Source organism: Triticum aestivum, chromosome 1B, assembly GCF_018294505.1.
Source record: "Triticum aestivum cultivar Chinese Spring chromosome 1B, IWGSC CS RefSeq v2.1, whole genome shotgun sequence".
NCBI classification, from domain to species: domain Eukaryota; kingdom Viridiplantae; phylum Streptophyta; class Magnoliopsida; order Poales; family Poaceae; genus Triticum; species Triticum aestivum.
The window spans coordinates 281,342,240-281,364,391 of record NC_057795.1 but is presented as its reverse complement, the minus strand read 5'-3'; the positions used below and the strand labels follow the sequence as shown (position 1 = coordinate 281,364,391).

The following is a 22,152-nucleotide window of genomic DNA, read 5'->3' as shown; positions in this document are numbered from 1 at the left end:
TTTGGCTTGACGAATAACGCCACGTCATCCGCATATATAGATAGGCGCTGGGTCGCCGAGATTCCGGTGTATGAGCTTAGAACTCCATCAGCCATGGCTTTGGAAACCAAAGCCGTGAGGACCTCCATTGCAATGACAAAAAGCAGCGGGGAGACCGGGTCCCCTTGTCGCAGCCCTTTTGCATGCCAGATCCTTCTTCCCGGGGCTCCATTAACTAGCACTTTGGTGCTCGAAGTATGCAGCAGGACAGCTATCCACCTGAGACATCTCCCTCCAAAGCCTTTGGTGCCGAGCACTTCGAACAAGAAGGGCCAGGATAGGGAATCGAAGGCACGAGATATGTCGAGCTTTAGGAACACACCTCCATTCTTCCTCGCGTGAATCTTCCTGGCCACTTGCTTAACAAGGAGGTAGTTGTCATGCAAGCTTCTTCCGCGGATGAACGCGGACTGATTGGCAGCCACTAAATCTTTCATGAAAGGCCTAATCCGATTAGCCAGTAGCTTGGCGAACAGTTTGGAGAAACTGTGTGGTAGACTAATCGGTCTGTAATCGCCCACCTCCATAGCATCCTGCTTCTTGGGTATCAAAACGATCAGAGCGCGGTTTAATCTGGTGAACCCTCGGTCATCCCCAACGCAAAGCTTTAGGAGCGCTGCCATGATGTCATCCTTGATAATTGACCACGCCTTTTGGTAGAATTCAGCCGTGAATCCTTCCGGCCCAGGGGCAATGTTCGGGGCCATCTCTCTGATAACAGACCAAACCTCCTCGACAGTAAATAGCGCGTCCAAACTGCTCAAGTCTTGTTGCGCCAAGCCTAGCTCTTGAAGATTGAGCGTGTGATCCCTGGCTTGTGCTGTGCCAAGGGAGTTTTGAAAGGCCTCTGTGAAAATCTCTTCTTTGCGGGTCTGGTCAGTGGCAATCTCATCTCCTCGTTTAACCTGCGGTATGAAGTTCTTCGCTCTCCTGCCGTTCGCAACCAACTGGAAAAACTTTGTGTTAGCGTCTCCCTCGCGAAGCCATCTATGTCTTGATCTTTGCCTCTCGATCGTACGTTCAAGCGACGCCAGCCCCAGAAGTGCAAGCTATAGCGTTCTTCTTAACCACGTCTCTAACTCGGTGAGCCCTCTAGATTCCATAGCTTGATCCAATCGGAGGATTACTAGTGTGGCAATGGCGATCTGGAGTTTGATGTTCCCCACTTTCCTCTGACCCCAAGCTTGTAGCGCCACCACGGCATTACGGAAGAGCGCGTCTAGTCTCTTGAATGGGTCCACAATGGAGTGATCACAAACCCATGCCTCCCGAACCGCCTGCTCAAAACCCTCCAATTTGACCCAGAAGCTCTCAAAACGAAACCTCTTCTTCGGCCAATATGTTGCACTGGTCGATAAGTGTAGCGGTGCATGATCCGAAACACTAGTCGAGAGCGCCTGCAGTAGATAATCAGGCCGCGCCAATTCCCAGTCTACGGACACGAGGATCTTGTCTATTTTGGTCATAATTGGGTCATCTCTCTCGTTGGACCAAGTGAAACGACGTCCGTGCATGTAGAGCTCTTTCAACTCATTGCTATCGACAAAACTTCTGAATTTGTTCATCATGGCCCGATTAAGATTCATATTATTCTTCTCCGAGGCGCGGAGGATTAGGTTGAAGTCACCTAGAACCATCCACGGCCCCGGACATGTGGTTCTCCTCGTGCACAACTCCTCAAGGAAAAGGGTCTTCTGGTCGTCGCCTTGTGGCCCATATACCACGGTGATCCACCATTCCTCTCCAGACTTTGGATGCACCAAGCCTGTGAGGGAGTTAGTGTCGCGTGTGATATTATCCACCATCATCACGGTGGTATCCCACGCTAGAATGATCCCACCTCTCGTGTCCACTGCCGGCAAATAAGCAAAGCCGTCTAAAGACGGGCCACAACATTGCATTATGAGAAAATTATCCACTACATCGAGCTTAGTTTCTTGCAAGCACACTAAGTTAGGCCGCACCGACACTAAAAAGTCTTTCACCGCTTGTCTCTTAGCTGGGTTGTTCAAGCCTCGGACATTCCAACACGTCACCGATGGGTTTGTATCCATGGAGCAGATGTGCATCCAACACCCGGCACGGCACACATCTAGTGCACACCGATTCTAGCCGCAGCCCCAGAGCAAGTGCCACTGAGCTGCCCCGGCATCTCTTTGCCGAACAGGGCTGCGATCACGCGCACGTGCTGCTCGCGAAGAGGCGAGTCAAACAGTGCCTTAAGCTCTTGCACGGCTGCGTCTTCCACGTCCAAGTCTTCCGGTACGAGTCCCAGAGTGCGCAAGAGAACGTTCTCCGCTGGCGTGGCCCTTGGCGCTACATGCACTGCTGATTTCTTGGCAGCTCGAGTGGTTCTTCTGGGCGTGAATGGCTCAGCCTCGACCCGCAAGGTGGTGGCCTAGACTTCCCTGAGAATTGGTGGGGCCAATTTCTTCACAATGCTTGAGCAGAACACCTTGAGCTTTGCGTACATCTCTGCCTCCTTGGTAGTCAGTCCTGTTGCTGGACCGTTCGTCACGACAATCTCCATACCTGTCCCCTTGTCACAAACATCCGAGGGCTGCTGTGCAGGCAGATTGCCCATATGCATCACCAATGGCTCGTGTACGTGGATCGTATCGCATGCAAGAACTGCATGGTTCCCATCAGTGCGGGGCCCAGTCATCCTGAGGCCATCCATCGATTGCATGCATTCATCCAGGGGGTGTTGCCGGGTGTCCCTTGAGTCTGCGTCTCCACCACAGCCTCATGTGCCGCTGTGTCCTGCATGAACACGGGGGGCGCGCTCGCCAACGCACGTGTCGGCTCTTCCCGCGGTGCGACAGGATTGGTCACATCCGGGGGCCCAATTTCCCCACCGCCTTGGGATCCTGGTCCTACCTTCTCCGAAGCGACAGGAGGCACAACCACAGCAGGCTCTGCACTCATTTTGGCCGTAACCGATTGCCCAGTGGCCACTCCTCCTTGGGGTTCTTGGTTTCCGTCCTTAGTGGCCGCCAGCACGAGAACTGGCCCCGTCTGCTGCATCGGGGCTGCCACCTGCAGACCCACCCGGAGCGTTCCAGACTGGACAACCGATGGGCATGTGCCTTCCCCTTCTTTTCTCTGCTCAGACTCTGCACGCCTCAGCAGCCGAGGCGGAGGATTGGCCGTTGCTTCCGGAACCGTTCCACCACTCCTGTTTGAAGTCGTCATCACTTCACCCCTAGCAGCATCCACAGTTGGCGCGCGATTCGAATCCTCTCTCCTGGACTGACCGGTCAAACGCTGAAAAGCTGAAACTCGTCTCGTCAGCCTGCACAGGATAGGGATTGGTGGGGCCCCAGGCGTAGCGACCGGCGTGGCCTCCATGGGAGGGAGGCGCCAATCGTGTCCCGACGGTCTGGACCAGGCCCCACCCCCGCCACCAGCGGCGACGCCGCCCAGGCCGCCGGAGCGGGTGTCAGGGACCCCAAACTGCCACACCAGCCTGCGTGATCTGGGTCCGCCGCCCGCAATGTCGTCGTCGTCGGGGAGGCCGCTTTGGCCGCTGCCCGACGAGCTCCCAAAGAACCAAGGCTCGCCAGCCTCTCTCAGATCCATGATCATGTCGGTGTGTATGAGCACCTTGTACTGCAGGAGAGCGGGCGGCGCCTCCAGTCCAGGCTCCGGCACCGCCAGCCATCTGAGAGCAGGAATCTCATCCGGGCTCGCCGTCCATGCCGTGAGCTTGAACGAGGACAGATCGGAGCGGGAAGCCGTCTCAGGAGCCACCTCCTCCACCTTGCAAGAAGACCCAAGCAGTTCCTCCACCACAGAGCGATCCCACGCATGGGGGGGGATGCCCTCGATCACCAGCCACACCTTGAATCCGAACACCGAATGGACTGCCTGTGATTGCCTATTCCATGGCCTGAAAATCAGACGATCACCTTCAAACTCCACCGAGGGGCACGTCATCACTCTGTTCTGCATCTCCGCGGTCGTAAAGACCACCAAAAAGTCCTCCGGCCTGTAGCAGTGCACCGAGACGAGCTCCGGGGCGATGTCGAGCTTCCCGGCGAGGATCTCCTTCACACGCGCCGGTGCAAGAACCCTCCTTTGACCAGCCACGTAGGCCACCATGGCGAACTGGAGGCGCCGCTCAAGGTCGGACACAACAGCAGAGCGCTTGACGACGCAGAGCTCCGCCGGCGCCTCCTCGACTCTGCTCTCCACTTGCAGACGCGGCGGCGCCAGAGGTGGCCACTCCACGTCGACACCCGGCGCCACGTTCTGAACCGACAAGCTGACACCTTGGGGCGCGGACACCGGCGCCAACCGCGGCGGGGGAGATGAGCGGCGCGCCACCTTGGCCACCGCCTCCCTGCGGAGGTCGTCCACCGACGACGGGCTCCTCGGCCTCTTGCAGTCCCGGGAGCCATGGCCGGGCAAGCCACATCTGAAGCAGACAATCTGATTGGTGCACTCCTTCTTGTAGTGGCCCTTCTCCAAACACTTGAAGCACTTGTCACGCATCTCCGGGGCAACCACAACGGGCGGCGACGCAGGCCGCGCCGTCGGCGAGCGCACGGTCGGGCCAACAGGGTTGCGCCTCATCCTCCAGAGCTCTTTCTTGGAGGGAGGCGGGCGCTCCCACGGAGCCTGCCCGTCCCCCGGAGCAGGAGCGTCGAGCTCCGCCGCAGCAGGCCCCTGCGCGTCCGAACCCTCGGAGCCGGAGGAGATCCCCAGACCCGACACCACAGGGCGCTCACCCGGCGGCCGGAACGACGAGGTCACAGATCTGGGACTGGCGGCCATGGGGAGGGGGGAAAGGCCAGGGGGAGGGGGGAGAGGCTAGGGGCGGCGAGAGATGGCCGCCGGGAGGCAAGGAGGTGGTCGCCGCAGTCGGAGTGGCTGCGGCGAGAGCGCCGAGGCGCGGTGGACGCCGGCGCCGGAGTAGCGCGCGGCGGGGAGCGGGGAGCGGGGAGCTTGGGCGGCGTTGAAAGTTGCAGAGACTTGGCTTTCACTAACGAGTTTATACACCATGCCATCTATTTTATCATGTAAAGTTTATTGACCTATTTTTTATTCATTTCATCCATAATTTGAGATATAAATAATTCATACCGGCCACATGAATAATTTATGTAGTATAGGAACGCGCTGCAACTAAAATCACAACCAAGGTAACAAAACGCCAAATCTGGATTAATATCAGTCATAGCTCAAATAATTCATAAATCAGCAAAACTTCACCGTACATCATATTCATACCGGCCACAAATTCAAAGAAAGGCTAGCTTAATTTGCTAAATTGCCAGAACACTTGAATCAAGATATACAATCTGCTATAGCATAGACCACACATCAACTAGACCAAAACACCTAAGCATTGCTGGATGCATGATAGTTTTCCTTTATTTCCAACATTTCACCCACCTTGCGCTTCATCCCAGGTTTAGTCGATGGATCCTCAGTAGTGTCATCAGTCGAATGCGCACAGGATGAAGAAGCTGTCGATTTGTTCTCCCCATTACTGTTAATCTATTCCTCCACCAGAGCAGACCATCCAGATGAAACCATTTTATCAGGCTCTTTCTCCTCATCAAACTCCTCCCTGCATGGATCACAGAAGAAATGAAGCTATAGTCATTGACAAAGTGCTCAAGTGAAAAAGTGAAAAAGTGGATAGGACAGAAATATGGTTTTCAGGTCTGGTTTGCCTTTACAATAGAGCGACCTGTCAATGTATTTGAGGTATGATATTAAGCATGGAATGTGTGGAAAAAATACATGATAAAACTAATCTGTATGTGAAAACACTTTATTAAACAACAGCAGTTTCGGTATCATGCTACTACTCTGGGACAGTGGGAAATCATCTGCTAACTTTAATTAGCAAAATTGTATAAAGGTTTTTCAGGTACATTCTAAGCTAGTACGTAACTAGAATCATCTATGACCGCCTAGTTTTTGTTGTGCAAGAGTCATTCATAACTAATATTCTATAAAGGCTGTTGGAAGGTAAGGGGAACCAAGAAAATTATTATTCGATGCAAACATCCAGCTGAGGTATAGTTTTAGATGACATAACTGGCCCATAAGAAGCCAGCGTGTTTTCTAGCAAAGCATTAATACGTGGAGAACACAAATATGAACCTGTGCTTGATGTTAATGCTGCATGACAACTCCTGCCGGAAATCCTCAACAGCAAGCTTTGTGCCATTAATACTGGAGCTGGCAGTTTAGTCAAGACCTGTAATAGTTGATCGACAATATGGAAACACAAGGGCACAGTCCAAAAAGTATAGAAATGGCATTGGAGTGCATTGTTCCATTGGCCCTTGCCTTGAACAGGAAACATTATGAGTCTACGAGGATAGTACATTCTCAAGGTTTGAAGCATAGTTTGCAGCCTCATCTTCCTCTAAGCCATCACCATCCTCAAAAACAAGTGTAGATCCAATCATTACCAATGGGAGGATCATTCCAAGTTTGCTTTTTATAATCTTGTCGATAACCTCCCTAAGCTTCATGGCCTTAGTGTTGACATCCAGCAGAAGAGGGGTCTGATGCATTCAGTTTCAGTTTCATGTCAGATACAAAAGAGGAATAACATATAAGAACATGACACCTTGAGATAGTGCAAAATACCTCAGAGCAGACATAGCATGATTTATTAGGTTCAAAAGGTTCTACATGCATCAGGAGCAACGTCCTTGTAGGATGTTCAAGACAATATGTCATTCTGTAACATGCCAAAAAATGAAGTTATGAAGCTTTACTGTATTGCCGGTGAGGAAGGCACAGAAACACGTAAAATAACATATGACATGTAAAAAAAGGGTACCAGAAAACAGGCAAAAACAACTCTCTTTCCAAATTACCATTTCCAGAAAACAGGTACACTGAACTTTAAACTTCAAGAAGAGTTCAGTGAAGTGGAGGTTGTGGAAGTTATCTCGATTCAAGGTGTACAGTAGTACATATTTTATCAGCAGACAATCTTTCACTAATAAGAGCTTTCCTATTTCCATTACTTGTCTCGTATGTGCAGAAGTATATTAAATGTAAAAAATGTTAATGCCAAGCAAGATAGCCCGAATATGAATACCCAGCACCCCAGAATCATTCTCCTGACATGTTTTGGCACCTTCTATCCTTTTAGAGATGATACTCAATATAATTAACGATGAAACATTGAGGCGTGTTAATCATTATGTCAAATCAGGTGAATTACTCACATTAACATAGTAGTAAATGGTTTTTAAATAGTTTGTGATATTGTAAAATGCATGTGTCGTTTCAGAAACTTCTGAAGTGCTAAAAGAGTACGCACCATCCATAACGACATGAGGACTATTCTTGCTTGGATAGACAATAAATGAGGAATTTAGAAATCTTACAATAGAGAAATCCTTCACTGATATTCTTTCCCTCCTGCAGCAGTGTGGTAATGGTGTATGAAACTAGCACATACAACAATATCACATGCACATCACCACATACATCAACTCTCACCTCGAGGAAGATGGCACCAGCGAAGTGCCCAAAATACATAATCCAATCAAGAACCTGCAAATAAAAAGGGGTAGTAATTTCAAGAAGAGCAACAAAAGCCCCTAAAACAGAGCGTGAACATCGGTCATCTGCTCCATTTAGTGTTATGTAAGAACAAATGTAAACATTTATATAAAGCTTCAAGAGACCTACAATGAACCAACAATAAGTAGCCTATATCATGACAACAAGATGTGGAAATACTTGGGCATGCAGCAGAAATAATGGCCTGATCGGCAGTAGGAGATAATGTCAATACTAATTTACTGAAATGATTTCAAGTTGCAATAAGTTCAAACATACCAATAGCAGCAAGTTTATTACAAATATATCATGTTCTAAACAAAAAAGGCACCTCACCCTGAAGTTGCATAGTTACTTCAGAAAACTGTAGCAGCACATATCTTACATCAATTTCAAATCCTATACAGAGATTATCAAACAAACACTCGCAGGACCCCATTACAAGAACTATGGAGGCTCAATTAGGTCTAAGGAACACAAAATTAAGTTTTTTGTTCAGCTAGCATGACCCACTTAAAATGAAAGCATCAATGTGCTGCCACTTGATTAGAGGAAACTGAAAAAGCCTTTAAGAGTGCTACCATCTGTCTAAAGCACACCGAAAGCATGGCGAATGATGAAGGAGCTTACCTCCATATACTGATCCACAGTAAGATAAGTCCGACAAGCGTTCGACCGACATATTCTCTGTTTTTAAAACAAAAAAAATAATAGTCCACTACAGCCTAAACCCGTGCCTCATATATCATATCGTCTATGTTCTTTGATTGAGTTGTGAACAACCCTTCTTGCAGCAACCTCAGTGCCTTCTTGCCATCTATAGTAATTCTGCACACAACAGAACTAGATGAATGAGGCCCAGAAATAATATGCATTGGTTCGTAGTCTTTATTGATTGCACTAACCCAGAATTCCTCCTCCACATGTTGTACAAGGTTGTCTAACCACCTCTCCCAATATGTAGCAGGATCCTTAGCCATCTCGTGTTTTCACGACCATGCAGGCTCCTGCTTGCCTTTATATGTGACTAGTGCAGGGAACCTGACACGAATTGTCAAGCCAAGTATACCATTCAGCAACAGCATGGGAATAACACTCCACGAGCATCTGCCCTAGAGAAGGCTTGTTCTACAAAATGATTAGCCTTATCCAGCCATTCTGCACTATAATTGTTTTTTCCCTTATGGCCCGGGTACATCCTAGAACATTATTCTGTCATCGTATAGTTCACAAAAGCACGGCATGGTTTGAAGTTCACAATCACCATCTAACCTGCAACATATCAGAGTTCAATCATGTGTTATACCTCATGTGTAAACTTTGCATTCAATAGTCCACTGGTTTTGGTAGAAAAGCAGTAAATAAAAATTGCACACACACAGTAACTTGGTCTTTTGTATTCAGAGAACAAGCATCATCATTGTGGGTTGAAATTGGGAACTTTCCATAAGGCAGCCGTATTGCTAACTAATTAATCTGTTTTAGGATGTAGATTTTACACCCTAGAACCGATTAATTAGTTAACATCTGGTGAAATAGAAAGCTTCCACCGGTCATAGGTAGTACTAGCAAAGAGTAAATTGCAGAAAACCACCAGTTTGAAGGCAAGGGTTGCGAAAACCACTACAATACATTTTTTTTGCAAAAACCACCGTGTCTTCCGTAATCTTTTTGCAGAAAGCACTGATCGGCGGATCGGGGTCAGTTAAGCTTGTTTATGACAGACGGGGCCCTTTTTTGTGCACGTGTCACCGTCGGCCGTCCCGACAGCCGTTAGACAGCGTTTGACGGCGCCGTATGCCTCCATCCCCCATCTGTTCGTTTCTCCCCCTCTTCTCCTGCTGCAGCTCTCTCCCTCCTCGCGTCTGCCTTCTTCCCCACTCTCCTGCCGCTCTCTCCCCTCCTCTCGTCGCGTAGGCAGATGGCTACTCCGGCGAAAGCAGGCAGTGTTGGCGGCGGCGGTCCTCCCGGCAGTGGCGCAGGCGACGCGGATCCCGACCCAGGCGGTGAGCTCTGCGGGAGCTCGAACCCTAGCAAGGCGACGCGAGATGCGGAGGTGGAGTATTCGGTGGAATACGCGGCGGCTAGATCTTTCGCCGCGGCGGTGAAGGCGAATCACAATGGAAGCCACCACATCGCCTCATCCTTCGGCGGTGTATAGTGAGATCCCCTTCCCTTATCCATTCTCCTGTGAACTTATTTGACCCGTTTCTAGGGCTAGGGTTAGTGTGTAGTGATATCCCCTTCCCCATCTCCATTGCCTATTGTTGGCCCTATGATTGTTATTGCGATGGTTTATGAGCAGTAGATCTTAATGAACCATGCTAGGGTTATTGCAGTTTTTTGCTTTGTACTACATTGGTTATTTAAGCAACCCAAAGCTATGTATTGATGTTGTCCTGCTTTTTCATAAGTGTTATAATTGAACACTTATACACCACTATGTTTCTTTATAAATTTGCAGTCTGGATGATGAGGTTTGGGAATTGAGGATGCATTTTCTTGACAGAGATAATCTTGAGAGAACTATGATGTTGTCAGACATCACATTTTACAATCTAGTTGCACTGATAGAGACTGAAGGATATGGGGTGAGGGATTACATGTACTATGTGAAGGATCCTGGCCTAGGGATAGAAGGAATGCAAGAAATAGAGGATGATGACATGCTGGAGGAAATTCTAGACCACATAGTACAGCAGAAGCAGAAGATTTTCAATGTGACAGTTGTTAGGGCCAGTTCCCCCAAACCTGCACATATAAATTGTAGTGCTAATGTTATTGAGCAACAGATCCCTCTGCAGGAAATTGGAGAGCCCCAACTGTATCAGGTAGATGAAGAAGGAGTGTTGTTCAATGCACATCCTAGTTCAGTTTCAAACACAGCAGCAGTAGTACCAGTAGAAGAACCAAGACCAATACAGTTTCAAACACAACAGAGCACAAACAATTCAGAGGAGCAACTGCAAATATAAAAAGTCATGGAGGAGAGAAGGAGAAAGGAAATTGCAATGTTTAGGAAGAATGAGAAAGAAAAAGAGAAGGCCACTCCTTTGAAAAGGAAAGCTGCAGTTATGGACAATGAAGAGGATAGTGATGATGATAATTTGTCAGAATATGGGGATATCCTTGCTAGGCTTGAGGAAATGAAAAAACAGAGGGATGATCCATTACTGCGTTTTGAAGGGGACACAGATGTTGAGGATATGTGGTCTACAGATGAGGAGGAGGAATTGTATGATCCATCAGGTGAAGAAGAGGATGATGATGATCAAGAGGAGGAGGAATTGGAGGAATTGGAGGAAGTGGAGGAAGTGGTGCAAGGGGAGCAACACAATGAAGAGGAGCAAGAGAGTGGTCAACATATTGAGAAGAAGAATAAGGCCAAGAGAGAGAGAAAAGGGCCAACTAGCAGATCACATGGAAGTGTAGAGCAAATTTTTGAGGATGACTGGATACCATCAGATGATGAGGACAAAAATCCATTAGACCTGGGTTTGGAAGATGATGATGGTGCTGAGGCAATGGCTTATGTGTTGCCCAATGGTAGAAAGAGCAGAGCAAAGAAGTTGAAGCCAAGGTTATGGTATGATGAGGACAGAGCTGACCCACAAGACCAATTTGTGAAGCATCTTTGCTTCATTGATGTGTACCAGTTCAGAATTGCACTCCAAACCCTGCACATATCACAGAACAAGAACTATGAGTACCACAGAAATTGCAGTGATAGGGTTATAGCACAGTGCATAGATGAGCAATGCCCTTTTTATATAGCAGCTTCTCAGATTGCAAATGAGAAGACAATTACCATTAGAAAGGTGTATTTGCTGCACACATGCCCTTCTGTGCCAGAGAGCACCAAAGTAACTGCCAAGTGGGTTGCAAAACATTGTGAGGAGGCAGTGAGGAATGACCCTAACACAACAATAACAACAATAATTAACACTGCAAAGAGCAAGTATGGAGTGGATATTTCAACCCACATGGCCTACAGGGCTAGGAAGGCAGCAAAGAATGTTGTTTTAGGAGATCAAAAGGCCCAATACACCAGGATTAGGGATTATTTACAGGCTGTCCTAGACACAAATCCAGGTTCTAGATGTATTATGACAACAAAACATATTAGGGAGCATCCTAGCAAGAACCCTAGGTTTCATGGACTGTTCATCTGCCTGAATGGATGCAAAGAAGGGTTCCTTAATGGCTGCAGACCATTCATAGGTAACTGCCTTGTATTGTTGTTTATGCCACTAGTATGTTCTTTCAAGTACTAATCATTTGTGCTAAACTTGTAGGTTTGGATGGATGCTTCATAAAGCTGAGTACTGGTCAACAAATCCTAGCTGCTACTGGAAGAGATGGGAACAACAACATTTTTCCCATTGCTTTTGGAATTGTAGACAAGGAGGACACTAATTCCTGGACCTGGTTTCTATACCAGCCGAGGGAGGCAATAGGTGGGCAATCTGGCAAGTTTGGACAGTACACAATCATTTCAGATAGGCAAAAGGTAATATATTTAGTTGTAGTTACTTTCATGCAGATGCTATGACTTTCATGTAGTTGTAGTTACTTTCATGCAGTTGTAGTTACTTTCATGCAGTTGTGGTTACTTAGTTGTACTTGTTTCATATAGGGTCTTTTGAAAGCCATAAATAGAGTCTTCCCCAATTGCCCACAAAGGTTTTGCCTTAGGCATATCTACCAGAACTTTCAAATTGCTGGGTTTAGAGGGCCAGAATTAAAAAAATACATGGATGCAGCAAGTTACTCATATACTGAACATGGTTTTCAAGTTGCAATGGATGAGTTAAAGACAGAGTGTGAAGCAGCTTGGGTGTGGCTTAGCAAAATACCCAAACACACTTGGGCCAGACATGCCATGGATGTGAACTGCAAGACAGACTTAGTTGTTAACAATCTAAGTGAGGTTTTCAATAGGTGGGTCCTAGATGTTAGGGCTAAGCCAATAAGGACCATGGTTGATGGAATTAGGACAAAGTTGATGGTCAAGTTCAATGCAAATAGAAAAAAACTGATACTGTCAAATGGGAGATTTGTCCTACATATGCAGAGAAACTAGAAGAAGCAAAGAAGTGGTCTAGGAACTGCCAATCCTTGATGGCTGGACCACATCTTTACCAAGTGACAAGTGAAGAGAAAACATATGCTGTTAACCTGCAGAAATACACTTGTGGGTGTAGGAAGTGGGATATGACAGCAGTGCCTTGCAATCATGCTGTCTCTGCCATACACAAAGCTAAGCTACAGCCAGAGGACTTTGTTCATGATTTTTTAAAAAAACCAATGTACAAGGCTGCATATAGTCCCATAATCTATCCAGTACCTAGCCCTGACATGTGGCCAAAGACAAACAGTAGGGACATTGACCCTCCAGTCTTCAAAGAACACAAAGGCAGAGCACAAACTAAGAGACGAAAGGGCAGACATGAGAAGCCAGCTCCAAAAGACACTTCAAGGATGGCCTCAATCACTTGTTCTAATTGCAGCAAAGTTGGCCATAGGTACACCAACTGCCATGTTGCTTTGAAGCCTGCACTAGCCATGAGAAAGAATAGACATGAGGTACAAACAATGCAAAACATTCTAAATTACTTGTGTTCTCTATGCATGTAACAAAAAGATGAATTACTTGTGTTCTTTTTCAGCCAAGCACCTCTTCTTATCCACCTGATGCTGCTACTGCACCAGCACCAGCAAGAAGGGCTGCATCTACTGCCACTGCACCAGCACCAGCAAGAAGAACTCCATCTTCTGCCACTATACCATCAACAAGATCTGCTACTGCTGCAAAGGGTAAGGCTACAGCCACTAGGGCTTCAACTGCTGCAAAGGGTAAGGCTACAGCCACTAGGGCTTCAACTGCTACAAAGGGAGCAAGGGCAGCTTTCTTGCCTCCAAGACCAAACAGTGGTTCCCAGAGAGTCAGAAAGCCAACCCAAAAGATCAAGGACTACCTGACTGCTTCTGGTGCAGCATGGGATTGATGTTGTGATCCAAAATATGCTTTATCATGTTGTGAGACACTGCTACTATTTTGATGACCAAGTGATCATCAAGTTATGTTCTGGTACTGTAATGACCAACTTAGGTTCTGGTACTATAATGATCAAGTGATGATCAACTTATGTAGTGCTACTCCAGTTATGATCCTTCTGTCAAACTATGGCATTCTAGTAGTGCTGTGATGATCAACTTATGTAGTGCTACTCTAGTTACTTGATGCATCAGGGTCGATAAAAAGCCAAAAAAGCTTACTTGATGCCTCCGGGTCGATAAAAAGCCAAAAAAGCTTACTTGATGCCTCCGGGTCGATAAAAAGCCGAAATAGCTTACTTGATGCCTCCGGGTCGACAAAAAGCCAAAAAAGCTTACTTGATGCCTCCGGGTCGATAAAAAGCCAAAAAAGCATACTTGATGCCTCGGGGTCGATAAAAAGCCAAAAAAGACTACTTGATGACTCGGGGTCGATTAAAACCCAAAAACCCTAATTGAGCCTACTTGATGCCTTCGGGGTTGATAAAAAGCCAAAAAAGCCTACTTGATGCCTCCTCATCGATAAAAAGCCAAAAAAGCCTACTTGATGCCTCCTCATCGATAAAAACCCTAATTGAGGCTACTTGATGCCTCGGGGTCAATAAAAACCCCAAAAAACCGCAAGTGAGCCTACTTGATGCCTCCTCGTCGATAAAAAGCCACAAACCACTAATTGACCCAACTTGATGCTCACAATCATCATTTGAGCATAGACACACTTAAGATCAGATTCAACAACTGTAAATAGCTTACTAAGCTAAGTAAACACCAGTTACATAGAAAAATACTTAAGATCACAATCATCAATTTGCAAGCATCTTACTAAAGATCACAATCAGCACCTTCAAATACCACCAAATTTCGCATTACTTCAAATCCATACATAATCATAGTTGAAGATTACTACATTACATAACCATAGTTCAGAAGTACTCATAGTTCATACAATTTAAACTACCATCATTACAGCAAATGCCAAACCACACACTACAAAAGGTCAGCAAATGCCAAATGATATTGCCCATTCTTCTCTTCCACAACCACCTGCTTATCCATTTATGATGGCCTTGACCCGCTGCAGCTTCACATTGCTCTCTTCAACTGTCTTCTTCAGCTCATCAATGTGGTTCTACAAGTTCTTCCTCTCTTCAACTGTCTTGTTCAGCTCATCAATGTGGTTCTGCAAGTTCTTCCTCTCTTCAGCTAGCTTGAGCTTCATGTTCCTAATGACATTTGCTTGAGCAGCTGCTAAGTTCTTAACCATGTCATACTTCTCCTGAAGCTTGCTGGTTTCAAGATCTTTCCTTTCTACCTCTGCCCTCCTTTCCTGAGCATCCAAAAGTCCATTCACATCTTCAACCAACTTCTCATAGTTCTCCTGCAGCTTCTTCTTCTCTTGTGTCAGGTCATGAACAACAAATGAATGCATAAGATTTTCCTCAGTCCTGTCTCTCCTACTTTGGTCATATATAAACCATAACTTGGTTAATGCATTCTCAAGGGTGATGGGCCAAGCTGGATCAATCCATTCAACTAATCCACAGTTTCCACCTTCCTGAACAAAATCAGAATTAACATAAACAAATACATTAAAATGCTTCCAAGCAACACTATTTAATTAATATCCTCAAATTCAGAGCTTGAGCTTGCTAGCTGAAAAGAGGACTACTTTAACATGTCCTCATGCTACTTAAACAATGTTGTCCTGCTATAAAGTAAACAAAATCAATCAAATGACCTAACATGTCATACTAAACAAGTTGCATCCTCTGTCCTGCTCCAGTAACCCATGCATATTCTGTATTAAATTATTAATAGCACGCTACACTAAACAAAGTGACCTAACTTAACAATGTAGCCAGACCAAGGGGAAAAGATGCTGCCAGAGTAAACAATTGTTTCTGATCCACTTTCCTAACTCAAAATATACCTTCTCAGCACAACAAAGAAACCTCCTGCCAATGTGGATTCCTTCGAAAGTAACACGCCTTTCTGCGGCCTTCTGATGTTCATTGCAGAGAACAAGCAACTCCGTTTCAGGTCCCTCGAAATCGGAGTCTTCAGTGGTAGTAGGGATCTGTAGTGCATAGGAATACTAGGCATTTGATCCACATGTCAGCAAACAAGCTCATTCAAGAAATCCCCAAAATCAAAAACCCTAACCCTAAAAATCTGAACTTACCTTAATTCTGTTGTCGTCAGAACCTGAGCTGACGTAGTCCACGGTGTGCTCGCTGCTATCGGACTCATCGCTCCAGGACACCATGGCGTCGCGGCGGGGGCGCGGCGACGCGGCGGCGGGTGCGGCGAGCAAAGCAGAGGAGCAAGACAGAGGAGGACTGAGCGAAAGAGCAGAGATACAGAGTGGGGAGTGTGGAGTGGGGGCAGCACCGACAGGTCTTTTGACCGGTCCATCAAACAGAGGCATACGGCACCGTCAAACGCCGTCTAACGGCTGTCGGGGCGGCCGACGGTGGCACATGCGCAAAAAACGGGCCCCGCCTGTCATAAACAAGCTTAACTGACCCCGATCCGCCGATCAGTGCTTTCTGCAAAAAGATTACGGAAGACACGGTGGTTTTTGCAAAAGAAATGTATTGTAGTGGTTTTCGCAGACCTTGCCTTCAAAGTGGTGGTTTTCTGCAATTTACTCACTAGCAAACATTGGTGAAAATCACAGTTAACTGTGGAAAGCAACTAAAATACGTAACAGATTTACATGACTCGAAAAGATAATCAATGAATCCAGTGATTGAATAAATCCGACTATAACAAGTACTTAATGTTTAATTCCTGTACAATATAGTTTTAACTAACACTGAAGAGAAGGAGACCAGAGACATGCATCTTACCTTCCGAAGGAGCTGGAGAAGTTCAGTCAAGGTGTGTTGTGGCTCGCGGGGTTGCAGGGACATCATACTCTTGAGGCCGATGACATAGAGGAAGATTGGGGACTCGTGTAACAGGCGTGGGTTTTGTTCGCGGCTGCCGACGGGGAGGTTCGTTCGCGGACGGCCGGCGGGAGCACCGTCCAGATCGAGTTAACGATGAGGGAGAGGGGGCGTATCCACGAGGAACAGGCGGTCGAGCTGAGCGGGAAGGATATGTCAAATGGGGGCGGAGGTACAGGCGAGCAACGAGCTGGGCGGCGATGTGTGCGGCGGTGGGATCTAGGTCTCGGAGGCGGAGGTGGGGCGGAAAAAGGCAGTCGGGGAGGCACAAGTAATGGCCGGCAAAGAACTGGATCGGATTGGAGCGCGGTGGTGGAGGAGGCAGCGAGGCTGAGGATTAGGCGGCGGTGGAAGCGCGCTGCTCGCGGCGCGGGGGAAATTTTAGATCTCGGCGGCGGCGGCGGGCGGGCTGGGGGAAATTTTAGATCTCGGCGGCGGCCGCAGGCCTCAAGCTTCTTGTTGAAGGTTCTTGCCTTGAGGCCTCTCAGGACCTTCACGTTGGCGCGCTCAACCTAGTCGTTGCTCCTGGGATGTGCCACTGAGGCATAGCATATCTGCATTTCAAGGTTAGCACAATATGTTTTGAAAAGGTTGCTAGTGAACAACGAACTGTTATCGGTGATGATGCAATTAGGGACCCCGAACCGGCTCACGAGGCCCTTGATGAACTTGACCGCCGATCCGGCTGGGATGGTGCAGACAGCCTCCACCTCCGCCCACTTGGTTAACTTGTCAATGGCGACGTAGAGGTAGCGGTAGCCCCCGGGCGCTCGAGGGAATGGGCCCAAGATGTCCAGCCCCCAGACCGTGAAAGACCATGAGAGCGGGATGGTCTAGAGACCCTGAGCGGGTTGGTGGTTCTACTTGACATGGAATTGGCAGGCTTCACAGGATCTCACTAGCTCGGTAGCGTCGTTGAGCGCCATGGGCCAGTAGAATCCACAACGGAATGCCTTGTCCACGAGGGTGCACGACGAAGAGTGATGCCCGCAGTCCCCGCCATGTATGTCAGCCAGCAGCTCATGTCCTTGCTCCCTGGAGATGCACCGCAAAGAGACGTCGTTTGGCCGCTTCCGATAGAGCTCACCGTCCTGAATGCAGTAGGCAGTGTACTGGCGAGCCACGTGCTCCGCTTCTTCCTCCATCTTCGGCAGGGTCCCCTGAAGCAGGTATGGCTTGAACTCCTCAGTCTAGCACCCCTCCTGAGGCTCAAGCGCGAGGAGCAGACGGGCTCCCGAGGTTGGGCCGCTAGCGGGGGGCGCCCGAGAGGGGTGCTGGGGGGAGCTCCTCCTAAGGCGATGCTGGTCCCATGGTGGGTGGGGCCGCCGACGGCTTGAAGAGCCGCTCCTCAAAGACGCCAGGCTCGTGAGGCAGGCGGTGGGATGCCCTCTTGGCAATGTCGTCCGCCTCCTTGTTCATGCCGCGCGGCACGTGTTGTAACTCCATGCCCAAGAATTGTTTCTCGATTTTGCATACCTCCTCAAGGTATGCCTCCATGTGTTCGTCCTTTGGTTTGTATGCTTTGTTGGAGAAGTTGACAAGGAGCTGGGAGTCGCCCTTGATGGTGAGGCGTTTCACTCCCAAAGCTGCCGCAGCCTTGAGACCGGCGATCAGGCCTTCGTACTCTGCGATGTTGTTGGAGACCTTCTCGCCCTGCTGGAAGCAGAGCTGCACGGTGTAGTAGAGCTTGTCCTGAGTGGGCAAGATGAGCACGGCTCCAGCCCCCGTGCCCTGACGCGTGAATGCGCCGTGAAAGTACATGACCCAACCGTCCAGTGCCTTACTTACCGGCGAGAGGGGACGGTCCTCACCCACTTCTGGGCTGGGAACATCGGTCCATTCCGCCACGAAGTTGGTGAGAGCCGCACCCTTGATGACTCTGGTGGTGCTGAACTCCAACTGGAACGCCTGCAGTTTAATGTTCCACTCTGCGACCCTTCCCGCGGCGTTGGGGCTCTGGAGCACCCTTTCCAGTGGGTAAGCTGAGACAACCTTGATAGGATGGCCTTGGAAGTAATGGCGCAGCCTGCGGGAGGCGACGAGGAGCGCGAGCAAGAGCTTTTGTGGCACGGGGTAGCGTGCCTGTGCATCGCGCAGCATCGGGCTGACGAAGTAGACCGGGTGCTCGACGAGGGCAGAAGTGTGGGTGGGGTCTTGAAACTTGGTCATTCGTTGGGGCAGCCTGGGCCTCAAGAGCACCGTCCTGAGGATCTTGGACATCTGTAGGTGCAGCCGAGGCCTCAGGAGCACCGTCCTGAGGAGCTTGGTCATCTGTTGGGGGCAGCTGAGGCCTCATGAGCATCGTCCTGATGCCGCTGCGTCTTGATCGGGTGCGGGGTGCTGGTCCGCGAGCAGTTGGCCAGACGCTCCTCCCGGACCGCCACCAGCACTACGCTGGCAGAGTGAGGCATGGTGGCCAGGTAGAGCACCAAGGGCTCAAGGGGACGTGGTACTACCATCACCGTCGGGATGGTGAGGTACCTCTTGAGGTCTTGGAATGCCGCGTCAGCCTCCGGAGTCCACTTGAACGGTCCTTTCTTTTCCATCAGCTTGAAGAATAGGAGGTCACGCTCCCCCAGCTTGGAGATGAAGCACCCCAGTGTGGTACACAGCCTGCCAGCTTCTGCATCTCCTTGAGGGTTTGTGGCGGGCTCATCCTTTCTATTGCCTTGACCTTCTCTGGGTTGGCTTTGATCCCCCTATGCGACACCAGAAATCCCAATAGCTTGCCGAAGGGGATGCCAAACACACATTTCTCTGGATCGAGCCGCAGATCTACCTTGTGCAGGCTGGCAAATGTTTCTTCTAGGTCTTCAATAAGGGTCCTGGCCTCCCGAGACTCCACCACTATGTCGTCGATGTAGGCATCAACGTTCCTCCCGAGCTACTGACCCAGGACGATGAGCATCAACCGCTGGAAGGTTGCCCCGGCATTGCGCAGCCCAAACGGCATGAAAGTGTAGCAATATACCCTGCATGGGGTTGGGAAGGCCGTCTTCTCAACATCCTGCACCGCCATCTTGATTTGGTGATAGCCCGAGAAGGCATCCAGAAAACACAACAGGTCACACTCGGCAGTGGAGTCGACGATCTGGTCGATGCGCAGAAGAGGGAAGTGGTCCTGAGGGCAAGCCTTGTTGAGATTGGTGAAATTGACGCACATGCGCTCCTTCCCGCCTTTCTTGGGGACGATAATCGGGTTTGCCAGCCATTCCGGGTACCACACCTCTCGAATGACACTGGCCTCTTGCAGTTTGCGGGTCTCTTGGACGATGAATGACTGCTTCTCTATGGACTGCCGCCGTGCCTTCTGTTTCACTGGGCGCACGTTTGGGCACACCCTCAGGTGATGCTCGATTATTCCCCTTGGGATTCCAACCAGGTCCTTGGGCTCCCACGCGAACACATTCTTGTTTGTGCGCAAGAAACTGACCAACGCCTCTTCTTGATCTGGAGGGAGGCCAACGCCTATGGTGAAGGTGGCGCTAGATGCCCCGTCCTCATCAACTAGCACCTGCTTCGGCTCGGCACGATCTTGAGAGAACAACTGCTTCTTCTTTGCTGGTGCAGCCCCCGAGGCCTCCAGAGCTCCTTCCTTACTAGTCTGCGCAATCGCCGTGGCCTTGAAGGTGAGCTTGAGGGCCAACAACACTTCCTTGGTGCTCCCTGCCATGGTGAGGACGCTGCTACTTCCTGGCATCTTCATGAGATTGTAGGCAGGGTGAGTTGCTGCCATGAACTTGGCCAAGGCCGAATACCCGAGGATGGCATTGTACGGGAGGCCGATGCGGGTGATATCAAAGTCGATAAGTTTGGTGCGGTAGTTGTGCGGGTGCCGAAGGTGACCGGGAGGCGGATCTCCCCTAGGGGGCAAGTGGAGCCATCGGCGAATCCAGAGAAAGGCTTGGTGGGGTGGAACCGGCAGTGGGGCACGTGAAACAAGCCGAATGCTTCCACACAGAGCATGGTAAGGCCAGCTCCACCGTCGATGAGGGTCTTGGTGACCGCCATGTTGCATATGGTGGGGGTGCAGAGCATCGGGAGCACGCCGGCACCTGTGGTGTTTGCGGGGTGGTCCCTTGAGTCGAAGGTGAGGTCGGCCTTAGGCGCCGTCCAGCTCAAAGGAGCTCCCTGCTGCATGTGGGCGGCGCCCACCTAGTGAAAGAACTACTTCACCTTGCGGGCCGAGGGCAGTGCCTACGAACCGTCGAAGAGGACGCGTAGCTCCTCCCAGGAAGCCACCAAAGAATCTGGCAAGCTAAGAAGCAAGGCGCGCGGCGCACCCGCGAGGGCCATGGGAAGCCAGTTCACCATCACCTTATCGTCGCCGCCGGCTGCCAACACAGCCTGCTCGTATGCCTGGAGAAAATCTGTCGGGTCCGCCACACTGTCGTATCTGGGCGGTAGCTCCGTCCTGAACTTGGGTGGCCACTGCACCAGCCGCAGGACGGGGGTGAAAGCTCGGAGGCCCACGGCTCCCCTGTATAGGCGCGCGTCGGTCCTGTCGATGGAGCAACGCCTGCCATGAGAGCCGAACAGTCGAGCGCAGCGAGAAGGGAGGTGGATCTTCAACGCACGCCTACCTAGCGCGCCAAATGTCGGATTTCGGGTTCCACAGACCCTTGAGAGGTTCGAACTCTGGTGTGCGTGCGAAGAACTCAACCTCCCTAGTGTGCCTACTCGCCAATCTCATGGCCTAGATCGATGAACAAGAAGGAAACGAGACACAACAGTTTACCCAGGTTCGGGCCACCTTGCGGTGCAAAACCCTACTCCTGCTTCATGCTGGATTGGCATCGAGGGGCTGAGGATGAACTAGTACAGTGGGAGAACAACCTCAGGAGGAGGAGTGTCCTTGTGCTCAAGTGAGCTAGTGAGTGTGAGCATGGAATGGATCTGATTCGGTGCCGCCTCTATGGTGGTGGCTAGGTCCTATTTATAGTGGCCTTGGTCCTCTTCCAAAATGAAGGCGGGAAGGGATCCCACAACGGCCAAATTCGAAGGGAGAACAGTAGTACATGCTATCCTGACAAAAGTAGTCTTCCCCTACAATAGCCTCTGGTCGTGACACCACAATGGGCTCGGTGATGACCTCCGTCCTGCCGTCCTGGCGGTCTTGGTCTTGTTGCACCAGAATGGAAACCTTTGGCTGATGCCTCGGGACTCCGTGCCTGCGCTTGCCTCCTTAGCACCAAAGAGGAAATTTGTACACCGCACCCGTTAGCGCCCGCCTGGCCTTGGTCGTCATGGCCCACGTCATCCGAACCTCGCGAGGTGAAGCTTTCATGGAAATCTCCGCTCCTTAGGAGCCAACCTAAGGAGGCCGCTCCTCGAGGAGGTCTTGGCATCGTCCGCCTCGCGAGGCTTGGCCCGTCGCGAGGGTCTTGAGTTGTTGATGCTGAAGCTGGGCCGTACCAGGCCGTTGAAGGAGCCACGCCGTGGGCTGCAGGTAGGCAAGTCTGGGTACCCCCATTCCCAGAACGCCGACAGTATTAACTCGCATGCAAGCCGACTTTGATTCCTTGACTGATCAACGCGTAGTTGCGCTCCATGTATTAGG

At 49.7% G+C, this 22,152-nt stretch overlaps 1 protein-coding gene across 1 annotated transcript; it reads right to left on the bottom strand.

Annotated features, from left to right (window-relative positions):
• Positions 1-14,513: 14,513 nt before the first annotated feature.
• On the bottom strand, positions 14,514-17,104 carry LOC123090191 (uncharacterized). Its single transcript, XM_044511606.1, has 3 exons — positions 15,824-17,104; positions 15,572-15,736; positions 14,514-15,196 (listed from the first exon to the last, which is right to left on the bottom strand). Exons 1-3 carry the CDS (start codon positions 16,067-16,069, stop codon positions 14,771-14,773), a joined length of 837 nt encoding a protein of 278 aa, XP_044367541.1. The 5' UTR covers positions 16,070-17,104; the 3' UTR covers positions 14,514-14,770.
• Between the last annotated feature and the right edge of the window lie 5,048 nt (positions 17,105-22,152).